Below are 17,381 nucleotides of genomic sequence, written 5' to 3'. Positions count from 1 at the left end.
TGCAGCTAAATCTAAAAACATTTTGTGCATGACTCTGCATACCATTGTTCTGTCTCCAAAATGCGTAGACTCCATCCTCGTATAAAAAGCCTCTAAAAGTTGCCTCACGTGCGTGCTATGAAATTTATGTAATCACTCTCATAGAACATTGTGTCATGTATCTCGCTTTTCGTTGCCGAACAATGTATGTAGTATCATCTATCTATCCAACTTTCATTTTAATGGAATGTATCTATAAATATGTAATCATTATCACAAAACATTGCATGCTGTGTCTATGGAGGGTAGAGGTAAGGAGAACCATCTCTGTGCTACAGAAAGTGTCCATCAAATTCTTTACGTTAGGGAGACACTACTATCGCATGAGTGTAGATTTTAAATAAAGCTACGACTCTAGTCATATAAAAATTTTTAACACTGCATATTCAAATAAGACGAACAGAAGACTGAATTGAACGATCATATGATATCTCGCCCGACAGGAGCGCCATTCTGGTCAAATTTTGAATTATAATTTACCGTCTACAAGCGGACAGTTTTTAAGTTGAGCCCCCATATGAGATGGTACTCCTTACCTCTACCCTCCGTAGCTGTGTCATATGTATCTCTGTTCGTTACTAACACAGAGACTAGCCTGTAATCACTATCATGAAACATTTTGCTATTGCGTCTGGCTAGGTTACTGAACAATGTATGCTGTGTCATTTACCCGTCCCTTTCAATTTAATGAAATATCCTTATAAATATGCAATCACTATCATAGAACATGCATGCTGTATCATCTAAGTATCTCTGTTTTCGTTATCGAATAATGTATGCTGTGTCATCTATGCATCACTTTCAATTTAATAAAATATCTTTATAAATATGCAATCACTATTGTAGAACATGCATGGTGTATCATCTATGTATCTCTCTTTTCGTTACCGAACAATGTATGCTGTATTCTGTATTTAATATATTTATAAATATCCAATCACATAACATGCATGCTGTATTTTATACTATATATCTCTCTTTTCGTTCCAATTCAATGGAATACACGACCATATAACATGGCAGGCTGTGTCATTTACGTATATGTATCTCACTTTTAATCACGGTCTTCCCCACAGAACATACCATACCTTTCAATTCAATGGAATATACTCATAAATATGCAATTACCATCACAGAACATTGCATGCTGTGTCATCTATATATGTACCCGGTACGGAACAATGTGATGCTTCAAATTTGCAAAAGAAAGGTTATGTATTTTGTAATATTTGTAAACATAACTAAAAATATACAAAGATGACTACACATTGGGGAGAAATTGAACCGAAACCTGCGTCTGTTTTTACTATTCCTGATATTACTACCGAAATAGAAAAGTCGATGGACAAATTTTGTTTATCAGAATTCGATGATGAGGTCGACAGAGAGAAAGTTGAAGATATTGTTTTGCCTCCTATAGATCCATTGGTATCCTACGCGATTTCTTTACATAAATATGCTAACGATATGACTGAAATGATTAGAGTGGCAGAATTAGCGACTGAAATGAATCTAATTCCTCCAGAAGATGCAGCTCCTCCAATGCCTCTAATGCCCGAAGTAGTTTTAAAACATAAAAGAAACAAACTCAACTTTATTCCACAAGTCATGACTCCATTTACTTCTGGAAAAGAAGTAGAATTTCCGGAATTAAGTGAAGCAGTGGTAAAAAATCTACTAAAGAAATCTATTTGTGCCATGTTTGCTCATGTAGGATATGAAACAACACATCAGAGTGTTTTGGATACAATGACTGATGTATTAGAAACTTTTTTGCAAACATTTTGTCACAAAGTAGTAGAATATACGGACAGTATTGAACATCAAGATATAGGTTTTAGCAGTATAATAGAAAAAGTATTGATAGAAACTGGAATGGGTGGGGTTCGAGGACTTCACGATTATTATCAAAATAGAGTAATTAGATATATAGATGTTCTTAAAAAGCGATGTGTTGAACTTAATGAACATTATGCGGCCCTTCTAATACCAAAAAGTCCTTCTCCTACAAATAAATTCAATTCAATTGTTAGAGTAAAAGTTGAAGAGGATGAAAATGTAGTTGAGGTAGAAAACCCGGAACTCCATTTCGCTTCTTTTGAAGGTGATGCATCTGTAATTGAGTCTGGTCTACAATTGTTGCATAGTTTGGAAGCAGTAGAAAATCTACAAAGTTTAGAAAATGGTACTGAAGAAGTAATTGCCACAACTTCTAATATAGTTACCGTCGCTCCTGAAGGAGAAATGTGCAATTTATTACCTCATCCCAAGAAAAAAAGATTATAAGTTTAAAATTGTTTCCTTGAAGCTGGTTTCAATACAATCGTAGTGACAAGCAATTGAATAATTGAGATTATTAAGTTTAAAATGCAGTTTTTATATTATGTACAGTTTGATGAATAAAATATAAGTAAAATCTATTTAATTTTAAATATAAATTAATTTGGGTGAAAGTTGTTAATCATTATGTGTACATAGGTATAAGTAATGAATTTTCTGTGAAAATATATTAGAAAAGTGGTTAAATGGCGGCATATATATTTACTTGGATGTGTATAATTCATGCCAAGTTGCAGATAGTGGCGATAGTGGTTCGAGTAAGTACAAATTCTCTTTTCACCATAAAACAAAATATTCATATTTTTGTGACGTGGTATTTAAGTAAACACAAATATATATTTCTATAATTTATTGATAATACCGATTTGATTAACACCTGCACATGTTTATTTCGATGTGTAGTCAGACGGCAACTCTAGGCAATGCGACTTTTCTTAGCTCTTCAAATTGCATATTCCAATGATTTACCAGTAGACTGAATATATATTGTACCCCCCGAAACCAGTTTTCTTACTGATGAAGAATCGGGAGATGAAGATTACAATGATTGTAACATTTGTAGGCCGCCAATTAGCATCTGGCGCAGAATTGGTCTTACTGAAGAAGATATGACCAACGATATCAATACTAAAGAAAAACCATACATTACAGAAGCGGATCAAACAGAAATCTTCAAAAACTGCACTGAAGACAGACCATGTATTTTTAGCTTCAAATACTGTAGAAAGGAAATTACTGTTGGACTGTTGGCGACCTTCAACATGCTTCTAAATCCTTTCCTGATCCAGACTACAACCAATATTATAATATTTTCTCCTGTAGAGTAATTTGAGCTATTTTGCGATGGAGATGACATAGACAGGAGATTATGCACTTTTTAAAAAACCGGTGTGTGAGACTCCTATTAAGTTGTGCTAAACAAGAATCTAGACATTTAACTTTTGTGGTACTAATGATTTGGACCAAAAGATCATATCAGTATTTTTGTTTGATTCAAACACAACCAAGTCCAAACCCACTGTCAAATACCCAAAATTGTCGTCAAGTACCCAAACTTATCATCGGCCAGCAGACTAATCCTACATAGTACCAATTTGCATGTGCTCCAAATCAAGTCAGAATTCTGTTTCTAGTCCGGAATTTGTTCTAAGTCAACTCGAAAAGGTATCTCAAAAGAGTGACCCATTTTATGAACCGTCCACTTCAAAACAACCGCATTTATTGATACAAAGTGAATTAAATGAATTAGTACGTGAATTGATTTTGTCTAAAAAAGGAGCTGAGCTTTTAGGGTCTAGATTAAACAACTGGAATTTACTTTCTCCTGGTACGAAAATTCTTTCCGTTTCCGTCATCGTAATGATGAAATGGAACCTTACTTTTCAAAAGAAGATGATTTTTCTTGTAATCATATTCCTATAGTGATCAATTTATTGAATTTTGAATATGATCCAAGTCATTGGCGATTGTTCATCAACTCCTCAAAAACTAGCTTGAAAGCAGTGTTGCTTTACAACGAAAACAAATGTCCTTCAGTGGCGGTTGCCCATGGTTCTACTCGTAATATGAAAGAGACTTACGAGAACATGAAGTTCCTTCTTGAAAAAATTTAATACAGTGAACATGTTTGGAAAATTTGTGGATATTTTGAAGTCATTGCTCTTTTGGTCGGGCTACAGCTTGTTTACACAAAATAAAGCTGTTTCATTTGCGAATGGGACAGCAGAGAGAGAAAAAGTCACTACACACAAAAGTATGGCCCAAGTCACTTACTTCAGGGTAGAAGAAAGTTGAAAATAATCCTTGACAACATACTTTCACCACCGTTGCATATAATGCTCGGCCTGATGACACATTTTGTATGAGTATAAGCTAAATGATCTGGAAATGTTTTGTAACCAAAATTTCCAAGAAAACTATAGAGCGGAAAATTACAAAGACTTAATCAATGAGCTTAAAATTTCATACAAAGCTTTGGGATATAATATGTTTTTAGAAATACATACTCTGCACTCTCATCTGTATCTAGTTTTCATCAGGACATTTCTTTAGAAAAGCCCTATCTATCTATTGCGCATTAAGGAGTATTTTTTCTAAGTGTATGTTTTATAAAAATATATGTCTTGATGTCACATACAAACAGTTATTAGGACACCCAAGGTGATACGCACAATAAGATGGTCTCAAATGCTATGAGAAAAAAACCGATTTTGTACAATATTACAGTTTATACACTGTGTGAATAATAACGCAAAACGATAAGCAATATGATGAATCAAAAGTTTATTAAAAAAAAAATATCCGCGAGCAAAACCTAAACTATGATGAATCAATGATCAAATATTTTGGCCGTCATCCAAGTAAGAAATGCATCCGTGGAAAACCGATAAGGTTTGGTTTTAAAATGTGGTGCATCAATACTGCATCTGGGTATCTTGTTAGCTGTGATATGTACCAGGATACAAATAAAAATTGCTGTTCTCAAGACGAACAATTTTTTGGAAATTGTACAGAAATTGTTTTCCATGTTAGTAGAAAGAGCAAAGGAGGAACACTTGCCATAGAACTTCATATTTAATAACTTTTTTACAAGCTTCAATCTGTGAGTCGTCTAACTTACGGTGATTGGTTTTACAGGAAACGGTACTATCCCAAAGGACTGTCCCTTGACCAACAAAAAGATCGTGAGTAAACAATATAAAAGAGGAGCGCACGAATCTACGCTAGAGCGAACTAAAGGGAGTTTCTTAAATAGCTAAACAAGAACGTAGTTTCCATAGCGAGCACCTGTTTTGGTACCCATCCCACCTCGATAATAAACGATACTCAAAAGCTGAAGAAAAAAATCATACATATCGATGGATACTATGCAATCGGCGAATATAATAAAGGTATGGGGTGTACCGATTTGATGGGCGAGAATATCAATCAATGTATCTAACTTTCATTGAGGAGACAGACGAGGTTCAACTTCTCTGGGCTCCGCTTAAACTTCGAATTTTAATATGAGGTGATACTGTTTTAGATTTTAGAGGTCCTTTTCATTTCTAATTTTTGAAATTCTATAGGAATTTTTGTAAAGTATTTGACCAAATTTTTGTCTGCATTTTTCAAGTGTATATATACTGGTTTGTTCAAACATAAAGAGCTAATAATATCTTTATAAAAACACGAATTCTTTTTTAAAACTACGATGAAAGCTTTCTTGGCAATTGTCCGTAGTAACTTGAAATCAAATTCATTACGTAAATAGTGGTACACCTTTTTGGCATGCGTGGTAATAGTATCTTTTATAAGACGTAATAAAAACGGCATATCCGACGATTTCTGTCTAAAATCCGCCACTGATCGGACAGTCATATCAAATTTAAACGCGACGTATACCATTCCTTTGAAATATTGAGTCAAAATTGCTGCAGTATCTCGAAGATCGCTCAATTGAAAATGTTTGAAATAATGATAAGTTCTGCGGAAGCTCACGGCGGCGGTTATTATTTCAGCTTTAGTCTTTGGTACTTTGTCGTTCCAAAGTTTAAATTTATGTCTCAAACAAGTTTCTTCGGCATCAAAATGTTTACTGATTTGCTTAGTAGCAAAGTTAATTTCCTTCCCGCAATAAATCAATAAGGGACAGTCGTCTACGTTCGCTGTTTGAATTTTGGATTCGTTTATAGGAAAAAGTTGTTGGAAAGTACGTTTAAACAACTCGATTTCCGAGATATCGGTCGTGCAAAATAAATAATCATCAACCACACGGTGTAATCTGTAATTGGTTTCGATAAAATTGGATAAATGTTGATGTTCTAAAATGCTTAGATACAGATTGCACAGACAAGGAGACAGATGGTCTCCTTGTAGGAGACCGTGAGACCATTTGAATATTTTTTTGTAAAAAGTTACATGTTGATTTTGTATGTGGTTGATTAGAAAAGATTTTTCTTCTTGTTCGAATTTAGTTTCGATGATTGCTTGACATAGTTTATTGATATTGACATTACCGTAAGCGTCTTCTATATCGACTGTGATCCCGTACAATGTTTTAGATTTTAATTGTTCCGTACACTTTTTCCAAAAAGTAAGTTCCTTTTGTGAAGATGATTTACTAAAAGACAGAGCAAGCTGCTGAATTTTTCTCAATATCTTAGTGATTCTTATTTTTTGGATTTGGTTCAATTTGTTGGCACGTACAATGGGGCGGTATTTCATTTGGTTTAAATCGCCTCTTGGAAACAACTGCAAACTCCCTCTTGGATTAGAAAATTTGCCGTGTATTAAATGTTTATTAATAATGAGCGATTTGAATATGTTTGCCTGAAAATTAAGAAAACGTTAAAACAAGTATTCATATAGTAGAAATGATGGAGGTCTCAATATACGATTTATCGAACACACATTTTCTACATACTATCTTTTTCTATCAATAGAAATTAAGCATAACAACACAATACCAATTAACTATAAGACATAAGGGAAGTCGAGGTAATGGAAACCTCCAGCTAATTCGTTAGCCTTCCACTATATTTTGAATGTGCTGCCATCTGTTCGTAGTGCTAGTAGCGTAACTTCCGGACGAAATTTGTAGAAATTAGGAAAACAATAATTGTAGATGGCAGTGGAGTAAATCTCAGAAAGTATCTTTTCATGTAAGGTTCATGCCGGTTTTGAGTGTGAAATTTGTGACTTTCAAGGGTTTGTACGATTCGAAAAACTTGTGGAGAGTTGCTCGTGATGCTTTTGTTCATCGTGACTGAAAGTAAATATATTTTCTCATCATTCTTTTTGTTGGGGCAACCGAAACACAAATCGTGTGTTTTGTGGTTATGATAACCACGCAAATAAGGGTAATGGGATCAGGCCACAATTACCTGATTTACGTAATTATGTTTTGTGATGTGCTCAACATCTTTTCAGATGACTAGACTTTACAAAGGATAACCAATAAGGGTTCCGAGAACCTTACGGCTGCTGCTGCTGCTATAAAAAATGGTCGGTCCGTCCGGGAGGTATCTCGAACTTTTAATATACCAAGGAGCACCATACAAATAGGATGAAAGCGAATAAATACGACGATCCAAATCTAGGTCGTAACACAGTGTTTTCTAAAGTTGAAGAACAAGAACTTGCAAAACACGTGATAAAGTTGTCAAAGTTATTTTATGAACTTTCAAGACAAGAAGTCAAGAAATGTGCAGGAATAATTTAAGATGGCCTTTTAACAAAGACAAGAAAGCCGCAGGTGATGAATGGCTCCATGGCTTTTTGAAACGCAATTCAACTATTGCACTGAGGAAACCTGAAGCTACTAGTTTTAATAGAATAACAGCCTTCAACAAAGAGCAGTGTCTTTATTCTTTGAGAATTTGGATCAGGTTTTAACCAAATATAAATTCACGGCATAAAGAATTTATAATTTGGACAAAACTGGCATTTCTGCCGTAGAGAAACTTGAAAAAATAGTCGCTAAGAGGAGATTAAAGCAAGTTGGAAACGAGGAAGAAACATAACTGTAATTTGTGCATTCAGTGCATCGGGGATTTATGTTCCCCACCATGTTTATTTATGGCAAAAATGAATGAATTCTCTGCTTCAGAAAGGAGGTTCTCCAGGGACAGCATATTGCTGTTCAAATAAAGCCTGGATAACGGAGGAACTTTTTATTTTATAGTTGAAACATTTTCAAGAAAGTCTTAAAGCAGCTATGGAAGATCCAGGGACTCCTGTTAGCCTAGGTTGATACATTCAACAGATCTTCTCTGGTTTCTTTCGGCTTTCTGGCTTTGGTATAGTTTCCCAACAGTATTTTTACTCGCCTTAGCCCATGTAGAATCTACCATCTTTTCTAATTTTTTCTATTGTCCTGTAGTCGATTCCATAAAAATTTTCAGGTTCTATGAAATGTTTATCCACCTTTACTTTAGCAACATCTGTCTGTCTTCATTTCTCTACATTTTAATATGTCCAGCAACCTATTGGAGGGTAACTCTATCCTTCTTACGGAGACCATTCAACTTGTCTAGGCACTCCCTAACCAGCTGATGGCGATAAGTTCTTTTTAAGTTGGACTGGACACACTGAATGAATTCTACTCGAAAAATACTTTATGTATTGCTCAAGCTTTCAGAGTGTTTGGTTCTACGTCAAAATAGTCCATATTCCAGTTTTGTTTGCCATTCACATACCATTTGATGACAGTTCTAGTATGGTGTTTTGATCCCATTTACTTCTACTGCTTAGTTTTAAGAAAATTTTTGTTTTCTCAAAGCTAAATTTTTCCGTTATTTCATCCTGAGACATGTCCCAGGTTTTTTCATTCTTTGAAGGAGGTTTAGGTTTATCCCAGGTGACTCCCCTGAACATATTGAGTGAGGTTTGTCCCTCATGCTTTTCAATAATATATGAAGAGGTGGAAGATTTAGAATCACTTCAAAGCAACCATTGGACATATTCTCATAACCACATTGTGAGAAAAAGAGACCATGTACAGGAAAATTATGAAATATATTCTGAGCGTTTGATAGATGTTATAAAAAACTTTATCATGGTTTCATTGCAGTTCTGTCAAGACCTTCATCAGAAAAAAAAATGTATAAACTATTGACATATGCAGAATTTTTTTAAAGTATAATCCAAAAGAAAATTATAAATTCATTAGGGTCTAATCCCTCATAATAAGAATAGAAATGGCATGCATTGACTTTCAAATTGTGGATTTCAAAGCCCTATACCCAGAGCTGGTGGTAATAAAGGCACAAGTTATATGAAATTATTAAAAATATGGTAGTAAATAGTACAATTACCATGTGGGGTAAGATTTTATTGACTATTTAGGTCTCTGAAATAAAAAAAATGGTGACTGAAAGTCGGTATTATGTTGAAATTTTTATGTCCTAAAATTTTATATTTTATTATATTTTTTTCTTGAAAACTGTTAATCAGATTTCGAAAAACTTTTTTAGTCGATTGAAGATGTAAAAGAGAATTCGCAATATTATCAAAATTCAATTACTTAAAAGAGGTTATTTTTACCTGAAACTTGTTCCATTTCTTGAATGGTATAAATTGAATTTCGTAGCTTTTTATTGATTTTAAACAAAAGTAAAAATTTCTTATTAATGGCTTCACAATTTGTTCTAAAATGTACCAATTTGTCTGGCTTAAATACCGCTTCTGTCGTTTAGTAACGTCTGTTGCTTCTGGTAGCCAATTTATACATTCTAAATCAAAACCATCATATAAGTTATGTTTAAAAATACATTCTCCTCGAGATTGTGTCATTATCTTATTAACGATAAAATAGAAACGTTTCCTATTTTGCGAAGATCCGAAATATTCTTGAGGTAAGATCTAAAACAAAAATATTTTTGTAGAAAAATTACTATTTCACAATATATGTTCCTCAATGTACCGCACTAATTCAGCAATAATTGTTTTAGTTCATTTAATTGATATTATTCAATAATCTAATTCAGAATATGGGTTCCCTTACTCATTTTCAAAATAAATCGATACCTCAAACCCCCACAGCCAAATTACTTTAAAAATAGTATTTATATTTGTTTCTTATTGACGAAAAATTTTAACAATGTAAAAATTGCGGTTGGTTAAGGGAATAATCATTTCTTATGAAAATTTACCAAAAGAAAGTATTATGGATAAGGTAATGGTGTATTTATCAAAAATAATTAAATATCTACGTTAATAATTGAAAGATTATTTTATTTCTAGTAGAGTTTCGGAGGTATGTCCTAACCATGTTAAGGATCGGAGAGAACTGACTACTTACAATTATTGTACTATTGTTGTCCCTTAATCTAAAATATTTTGGGTTTTTATTATTTATTTTATAATTGAACTTATACTAAATACTAAAATATAGTCTTTCACAAGGTTAAAAATGTGTTTACCAGATGTTATTAAAATAAAAAACTACTGCCAAAATTATGTTAAGCTTAAAAATGTGAACTATAATATCTCAGAACAGAAGGATTTTTGCACTCAATATTCCCACATAAAGAACAAAAAAATCAGTGAATATCAAGCATAATTAATAATAATAAACTTACAGCAGGGACGGTTAGGACATAATTTAAATAATAATCTAAATTAATAATTTTCTATTAAATGTTCAAAAGAAAATTTTTTATAACTAAGCAGCCTTTTAACTCAACTTAAAAACTGCAATTGAAATTCCAGCGTTCAGCAGTAGTCTTATCTATCTAGTTATACGGGCTCTGCGCTCTCTCTCAATGACATACGTTAAATCCGGCAGTTTAAAAAAGTATGGCGTGATTCAATTGGAGAAGTTCACTGCATTCAGCGCAGCGAGTAATAAATGGTGCGTTAAATAAATAGCTTTCAGAACTGTCTCGTTTCTTAGGACGATTTGAACTGAATAACAATATGCAGCAATAGATTTTGCGCAGTATTGAATTTGTTTCCAAAATTAATATATATCAAAAGATTCTGTAAATATTCATACACATACACAAAAAGATTTACTAAAGATATTTGTATCTAAAGTGATTGGATTTATGGTTATTATAAAAATGCATTGTAATGTTTTCCCTCTTTACTTTTTTGTGGAGCTAAAGCTTGGACCATTTCTTTGTTTTGTTCAATTATTTGGAACCAATCTGAGGCTTTGTCCGAGTAGGTATGATGATGTAAACAAGATAAGCTATTTTCAGTAATGTTTCAATGTTGTGTTGCAACTAGGACTTCGGATACACTTGATTGAATTTCTGCTTCTCATCTATACTGATGGTGATCAATGTAAATTCATTTATTGTGTAATATGCCTCCCCATATGGTCAAATGCAAGAATGTGAATATTCTTTTTTATCTATTTTGTTTAATTCAATTTGAGATTATTTGATCTACAAATGTATGTATTCAAAAATAGTTGAGAATCTTGCTAAACTAGAACATGTGCATAAGTGACTGTTTTTCAGAATTTCGCAGAATTTATTTGAACATCGTTAAGAGCATTTATCATATACTTATGAAATGAAACTAATGAAAGATTAGTACAATCTGGGACTCTGTTTTTTTTGCTACTAAATATTATGCGTAAATCACGCAGTGAGTGACCAGTACCTCAGTGATATCATTTCACAAAAGGTGCAGTTTCCCAATCACCTGTTTGAATGAATAGGTTTGTCCACATTTGGTACATTTTAATCTACAGTAGACTCCCGATTATTCGAGGTAATTGGGACCGGGACCACTCGGGTAATACGAAGGTTAGTTATGGTGAAAAAGACGTAAAACACCGTGAAAGGTTACAAAACTGGTTTATTGGAAGCAAAAGCATATAATAAACACAATTATACACTGTAAGCATGTTGGAACAGATTATTTCTTAAAAAAGTCTTTGATCGTCTTCTAGAAATAATCTCTTTTTGTCTTTAATGTCCATAGCCCCAGTTACCATATCGATGATTTCCTGATAATATGCATTTGATCATCTTGATTGTACCATTCACAAATGTTTTCGTTGTTAATTTGATCTTTAACGGGTAACTTATTGGCTACTTCTACTAGTTAACTCACGTTCTCGGGTTCTGGCGCTTTTTCGCATAGTCCGTCTATGCCAAATACATTTTTCCACGACTTTTGAACGGTGGTTGTTTTTAGCTCATCCCATACTGACGCAATCCAGTACGACACATCTTTTAATTGGACTTGTTTTAAGGCATCCTTAACAGTCATTCTCTTCATCACATCTATAACCCCTTGGTCTAAATGTTGTATAAGCGAGGTTACCACCACTGCACAGTTCTTGTGCATCAGGGTGAGATGTCGCATTATCCAATAGTAAAACAGCTTTCCTGGGAAGCTTCTTTTTTTATCAAAAACTCTTCATTGACACGTACAAATTCGTGGTAAAACCAACCACTAAATATTGGGCCATCCATCCATACACTTCTTTGGTTGCGGTACATTGTTAGCAGGCAGTCGACTTTTACATTTTTAAAGGCTCTAGGATTTTTCGCCTTTCCAATAAGCAGCGGCCTAGCTTCAGTGAGCCACAAGCACTAGCTGTAGCCGGTTACCCCCTCTTTGCTTTTTTTAAATCCAGGAGCAGTTCTCTCAGATTTTGCATTACTCCATACCTCTTCTTCTATTAGTCCAGCCATCCTTCATTCGCGGTAAATGTTTCCTTGCCGTATTTAAAGTTCTTATGAAATTCGAGCGCCTTAGCCTGTAGCATCGGCGCACTCACAGGACTGTAGCCAGTTGAGGCGTCTACGGCTCGACCGCGCTTACGTTACTGTATAAACAAATAACCATCGCGGCTCCCCATAGATGTCTCGCTAATAAGACATTTATTTATGCTTGTTATTTTTTAATGACAGGCTTGGTTAACCTGGAATCTCGGTTAACCTAACCTAACCGGGAGTTTACTGTATTTCTAAAGTTGAGGAACGTCCCAACTAGACCCTAACTGACTCATTTCCACTTGTAAATCGCTCATACATACTAAATAGACTTTAATGTCACCACTATATAAAAATCTGTGCTTCTTCACCAGTTTGTTTTTAACTTGAAAAAAAAATAATTAATTTGTTGTTCAAGATCAATGTTTCATGACTGAAACTACTGAAACTGTCTCATTAAAGTAGCTATAACAGCAGACAAACTGGAATGGGTTTAAAATTGTGCTATAAAAATAATTTTTTTATCATTTCTCAATCAAAATGATGATTGTTATAATATTTTGAACATATATTCAAATTTAAAAAAATTATACAATGACTCACCATATCCAGAATTTCTAAAATTCTTTTATTCATATAAAAGCTAGCTGCAGCCATAACTTTCCTATATGCTTTAGAAATATATCTCAAGATTACATATATTCTTAATTTTGGATTCATTTTTCTTTTCATGCTTCTTGTGATTGATTTAAGTTGCTTTTCTTCCCTAAACGTTGTGAATATAGATAATTGGTAATATCCACAATCTTTTTGTTTTTTATTATTTGACTAAAAATATAAGTACAATCATTACTGCTACTTTCTTGGAAATGATATTTATTTTCAGTTAATCGTTCAACAGTTAAATTCCCAATTTTCTAAATATGAAAACTAATAAATGTCGAAAAATAATCTCGGTAGAAATTATGGCAGAGAGGTGAAAATGCTAACATAAACTTTTATAATGATTTTTCACTAAGCTTTTTGGAGTAATTTTGTTGCGACTTTTTGACGTATCTAAAATCTTGAGGAGGGAGTTCTAACATTATTAAAATAAACAGTTGTCACTTATTAAACATATTACTTATTTCCTTAACCTGTTTTGCCGAAACATAAAAATGGTTAATTCTCTGAATTAAAAATCACGTCGATATGAATATTTATCATATAAACATTGACTGGATTTGATATTTGTGGATCTCTTCAGAGCAGTTCAATACCGCCTCGTTCGTTTACTAGATGGATTTCAGTGAAAAACCCTTCAAAGTTTAAGATAGAGCTTAAATCCCTTCACGACTATTTTTGCCACTCTAATAATTATAAAATTTTCTATCGATAGTCTTAATGACTCATAGTTTCCACATAATTTATTTGACCACTCGGTATATGTGTAGATTTTATACTTATTTCATTAATGAAATTAATGAGCTTCTGAATATATTGATATAATTAGACTGTGTGATAAAATTAAAATGAGAAAAAACTATTAACTTAATGTTAGATATTTTAACTGATAATTTTTTGAAGCCTTAATTGGAAAAGGATTTTATATACAGATATTTCATCAAAGAAATAAATATGTTTATATATTTGAAGATTTATATAAAGTCAAATGACAAAATTCAACTCTTTATTTTAATTAGATTTTAAAAATAAAATTCTTATTTGAATACACATGTGTCCATTGGATACTACTTTGAAATAATACACAGTAAATTTTCCAAAATTGGACAAACAAATTGTTCCAACAACTAATTTTATGGTATTTCCCATCACAAGACCAGAAAATGGTCTATTAAAGTAAAAGTTTCTATGTTTATGGAGTCTAGAACATTTCATAATGTTTTATTTCATACTCTTTCATATTTTTTTCAACTTTATCTTAAAAAAATATTTTATTAACTTATAAAGCACACTGTTAATTCATATACCCAACACAGGAAATCAGTAAAGTAGTTACAAAAACTGTAAGTTGTTGATCTAGTCAATTGATTCAAACTGCAGGATCACCATTAAATTGATGATAATTTGATCTTAATTTTGTTAACTAAACTATTACAGAATGGTAAAGTTACTTTACAGAGCAATATAACATTTTACAAACTTGAACTGACAAAATAATGTAGCATTTAACAGCAGTATGAAAAAAATTATTTTTTCATGATAATTATTACATAAAAATGTGACAATACAGACACCCATTTGCGACTGTTTATAAAGTAATCAAATATATTGCAGTTTTATTAACAAAAAAATATTAGATGTTTCGAAAATTGTCATGAAGATTAAGTGTCAATAAATAATATACAGCCCAATCTTACAAGAATTTTTAACCAGGGTTTCCCCATACATAGACCGTATATATTAACAAACTGTATATTTAGAGGCCAGATTTCTTACCATTTTTAAGTTTTGTTATTGATTATCCTTTTATTCAAAAATTTGTAAATAACGACCACTAACCAACAGTCTTCTTTTTTACGTAATTATATTTTCGATCAAATTTCAAAATGTAGATTTTTAAACGTTTTTTAGGAAGAAAGAAAACAAATTACATGGTTACATATTCAGCACATGTATAAAAGTATAAAAAGTTAGCAACATTGCGTGAAAATCTTAGCCAATAAAATTATAAACTACTTTCCAAGTAGACTATAATACAAAAAGTTAAAAAATATCAACTTAATTTTAATATTATACTCGTTATTCAAATATCGATTATTTTATGAAAAAATATTGACATTACAGATATCGATTGTTACGTCACTTGCTGTCAAATATGTTATAGGTTAGGTCGGTGTCAATTTTTTGTTCATGAAAGTAAATCGTGCTGGTAACGACAAACCATGGGTGATGAAATAAAAACTGTAGTTGAAAATGGTGATGAGGCACCGAAGTCGGCGAAACAAATTGCCAAAGAAGCCGCCAAACAAGCAAAATTAGACAAACTAAAACAGAAATTAGAAAAGCAACAAAAAGCAGTTCCAAAAAAGGATAAAGAAGAGGTGAGTGGTTTTAATTTAACATATGTTCATTTTCTTAAAAATCTTTTTTATATAGGTATTAATAACTGGATAACAGTTATTGCAAATTTAGTAAATATACAATTCATGTATGAATCATTGTAACTATTACTAAAATTATTCAAGGTTTGTACAATATCAAGAAATATTAAATAATTTTATATGCTTTTAGGCGGATCTATTGTTTTTTTTACTACAATAATCAGTACAATTAATTTTATGTGTACTTTATTAGAAACATAATTTAATGCTTGATATAATTCAACATCATGTTCTTTGAATATTATGCATTGAAAATACAGAATTAGCAAATTCAATTGAATAATATAATACTATTCATTTGGCATTTGGAAAAAACAAATATTAATGTATTTTGTTTGTATTGCATATATTTAAGGTAAACTTGAAGATTACTTACTGTATTATAAACTTAATAGTATTCCCTTTGGTTCTTACATTTTCTCATTCTCTGTTTCAATTATATTTCGTAATTAACTGCTTTCATTCCTTCTTGCAAGGGGTCCTCGATATCTCTCATTTATAGAGATGTCTAGCTCTGTCAAAGTGATTTCTTCAACAAAAAAATTCTACTGAAATTCTTTTTTTTTGACATATCTTTAATATAAGTTCACAAACAATTCCATTTTTTTAAGAACTTTGTCTTTTCCCAGTTTCTTGTATTACCTAAGTATAGTATAGATGTATATTGAAGCAGGAAAATTGCTCCTTAAAAACTTCAATTATTTTCAGTCAATACATTTTCTCACTAACAGTGACATTATAATATAGTGGCATTAACTTGCCATTATTTGAATAATTTTGGATTTAGTAGATTAAAAACATAATTTTGGAATCATCATTTTTAGAAAAGAGAAAAGAAGAAGGAAGTGAAGGAAGCGGCAACTTATGATATTCCTACTCCAGAGGGAGATAAGAAAGATACTACTAGTGCACTACCTGATGCATACAGTCCAAAATTTGTTGAAGCTGCTTGGTATAGTTGGTGGGAAAAACAAAACTTTTTTAAGCCAGAATATGGAGTAAGGTTTTAAAGAATATTTTAATGATTATAATTCTATTAATTCTATTTTAGAGAAAATCTTTGAAAGATGCCAATGAAAATGGAAAATTTGTTATTATTATTCCTCCTCCAAATGTAACTGGATCTTTACATTTAGGGCATGCCCTTACTAATTCAATACAAGATTGCTTGGTAAGATGGTAAGTATTGTTTGAAATTATGAAATCATCAGATTGGATATAAATATACAATACAAAAACTTTTAACATAGTTCTTTTTTGTATAAATAAATAGAACATTTACAAAACCAAATATTTTGTCTTAAGAATGTATATATAAATGGTAATTAAGAAGTGCAAATGCCATAAATTGTTTTACCAAACATATGAGCATTTTCTTTATATTGCTTCATGTAAAGCTAATATTTCTTTCTGTCCACACAAACTTTTTTTTCATTTCTTGGCATTATTATCACTTGTTGAGCCATCCAGGGTGAGGATTGTCATTCTGTGAAGAGCTTGGTACTACACATTTTATTTTATTACTTATTATAGATTTGTCACTTGCCATAGTGTACAATTTGGTGCTATAAATTTATAGTCTTTAACTGATTTTTCTTCCTTTGTAATATTAATAACTAAGAAGAACCTGAATCTGACTGTTCAGTTGTTCCAATTAGTGACTCTGAATAAGGAAGATGGTATGAAAATTCATTGGAGTCTATTACCATTTTTTAAAAAAATGTAATTCAATCATTTT

At 32.0% G+C, this 17,381-nt stretch overlaps 3 protein-coding genes across 4 annotated transcripts in view; 2 read left to right on the top strand and 1 right to left on the bottom strand.

Annotated features, from left to right (window-relative positions):
* The first annotated feature begins 1,220 nt into the window (after window positions 1-1,220).
* LOC130896753 (STAGA complex 65 subunit gamma-like) lies at window positions 1,221-2,455 on the top strand. The gene has a single exon (XM_057805051.1). The coding sequence runs from the start codon at window positions 1,297-1,299 to the stop codon at window positions 2,323-2,325; it is 1,029 nt and encodes a 342-aa protein (XP_057661034.1). The 5' UTR covers window positions 1,221-1,296; the 3' UTR covers window positions 2,326-2,455.
* Window positions 2,456-2,713: 258 nt separating this feature from the next.
* LOC130896752 (uncharacterized) lies at window positions 2,714-15,364 on the bottom strand. 2 transcript variants are annotated; one of them, XM_057805049.1, is made up of 4 exons: window positions 14,979-15,364; window positions 13,143-13,367; window positions 9,406-9,723; window positions 2,714-6,690 (listed from the first exon to the last, which is right to left on the bottom strand). In XM_057805049.1, exons 1-4 carry the CDS (start codon window positions 14,979-14,981, stop codon window positions 5,401-5,403), a joined length of 1,836 nt encoding a protein of 611 aa, XP_057661032.1. In that variant the 5' UTR covers window positions 14,982-15,364; the 3' UTR covers window positions 2,714-5,400. The 2 variants fall into 2 exon arrangements, with proteins under 2 accessions (XP_057661032.1, XP_057661033.1); XM_057805050.1 differs by having other exon boundaries at window positions 15,042-15,163.
* The window catches only part of LOC130896751 (valine--tRNA ligase), a 17,558-nt gene continuing 15,517 nt past the window's right edge, over window positions 15,341-17,381 (top strand). The window contains exons 1-3 of the mRNA XM_057805048.1: window positions 15,341-15,583; window positions 16,468-16,641; window positions 16,695-16,822. Coding sequence (XP_057661031.1) covers window positions 15,425-15,583; window positions 16,468-16,641; window positions 16,695-16,822 — 461 coding nt within the window. The 5' untranslated portion in view covers window positions 15,341-15,424. The remainder of the gene's footprint in view (window positions 15,584-16,467; window positions 16,642-16,694; window positions 16,823-17,381) is intronic.

The sequence above is a fragment of the Diorhabda carinulata genome, chromosome 7, assembly GCF_026250575.1.
Source record: "Diorhabda carinulata isolate Delta chromosome 7, icDioCari1.1, whole genome shotgun sequence".
In the NCBI taxonomy this organism is placed as follows: domain Eukaryota; kingdom Metazoa; phylum Arthropoda; class Insecta; order Coleoptera; family Chrysomelidae; genus Diorhabda; species Diorhabda carinulata.
Note: the sequence above shows the minus strand (reverse complement) of the source record. Positions and strands in the feature narration are given on the sequence as shown.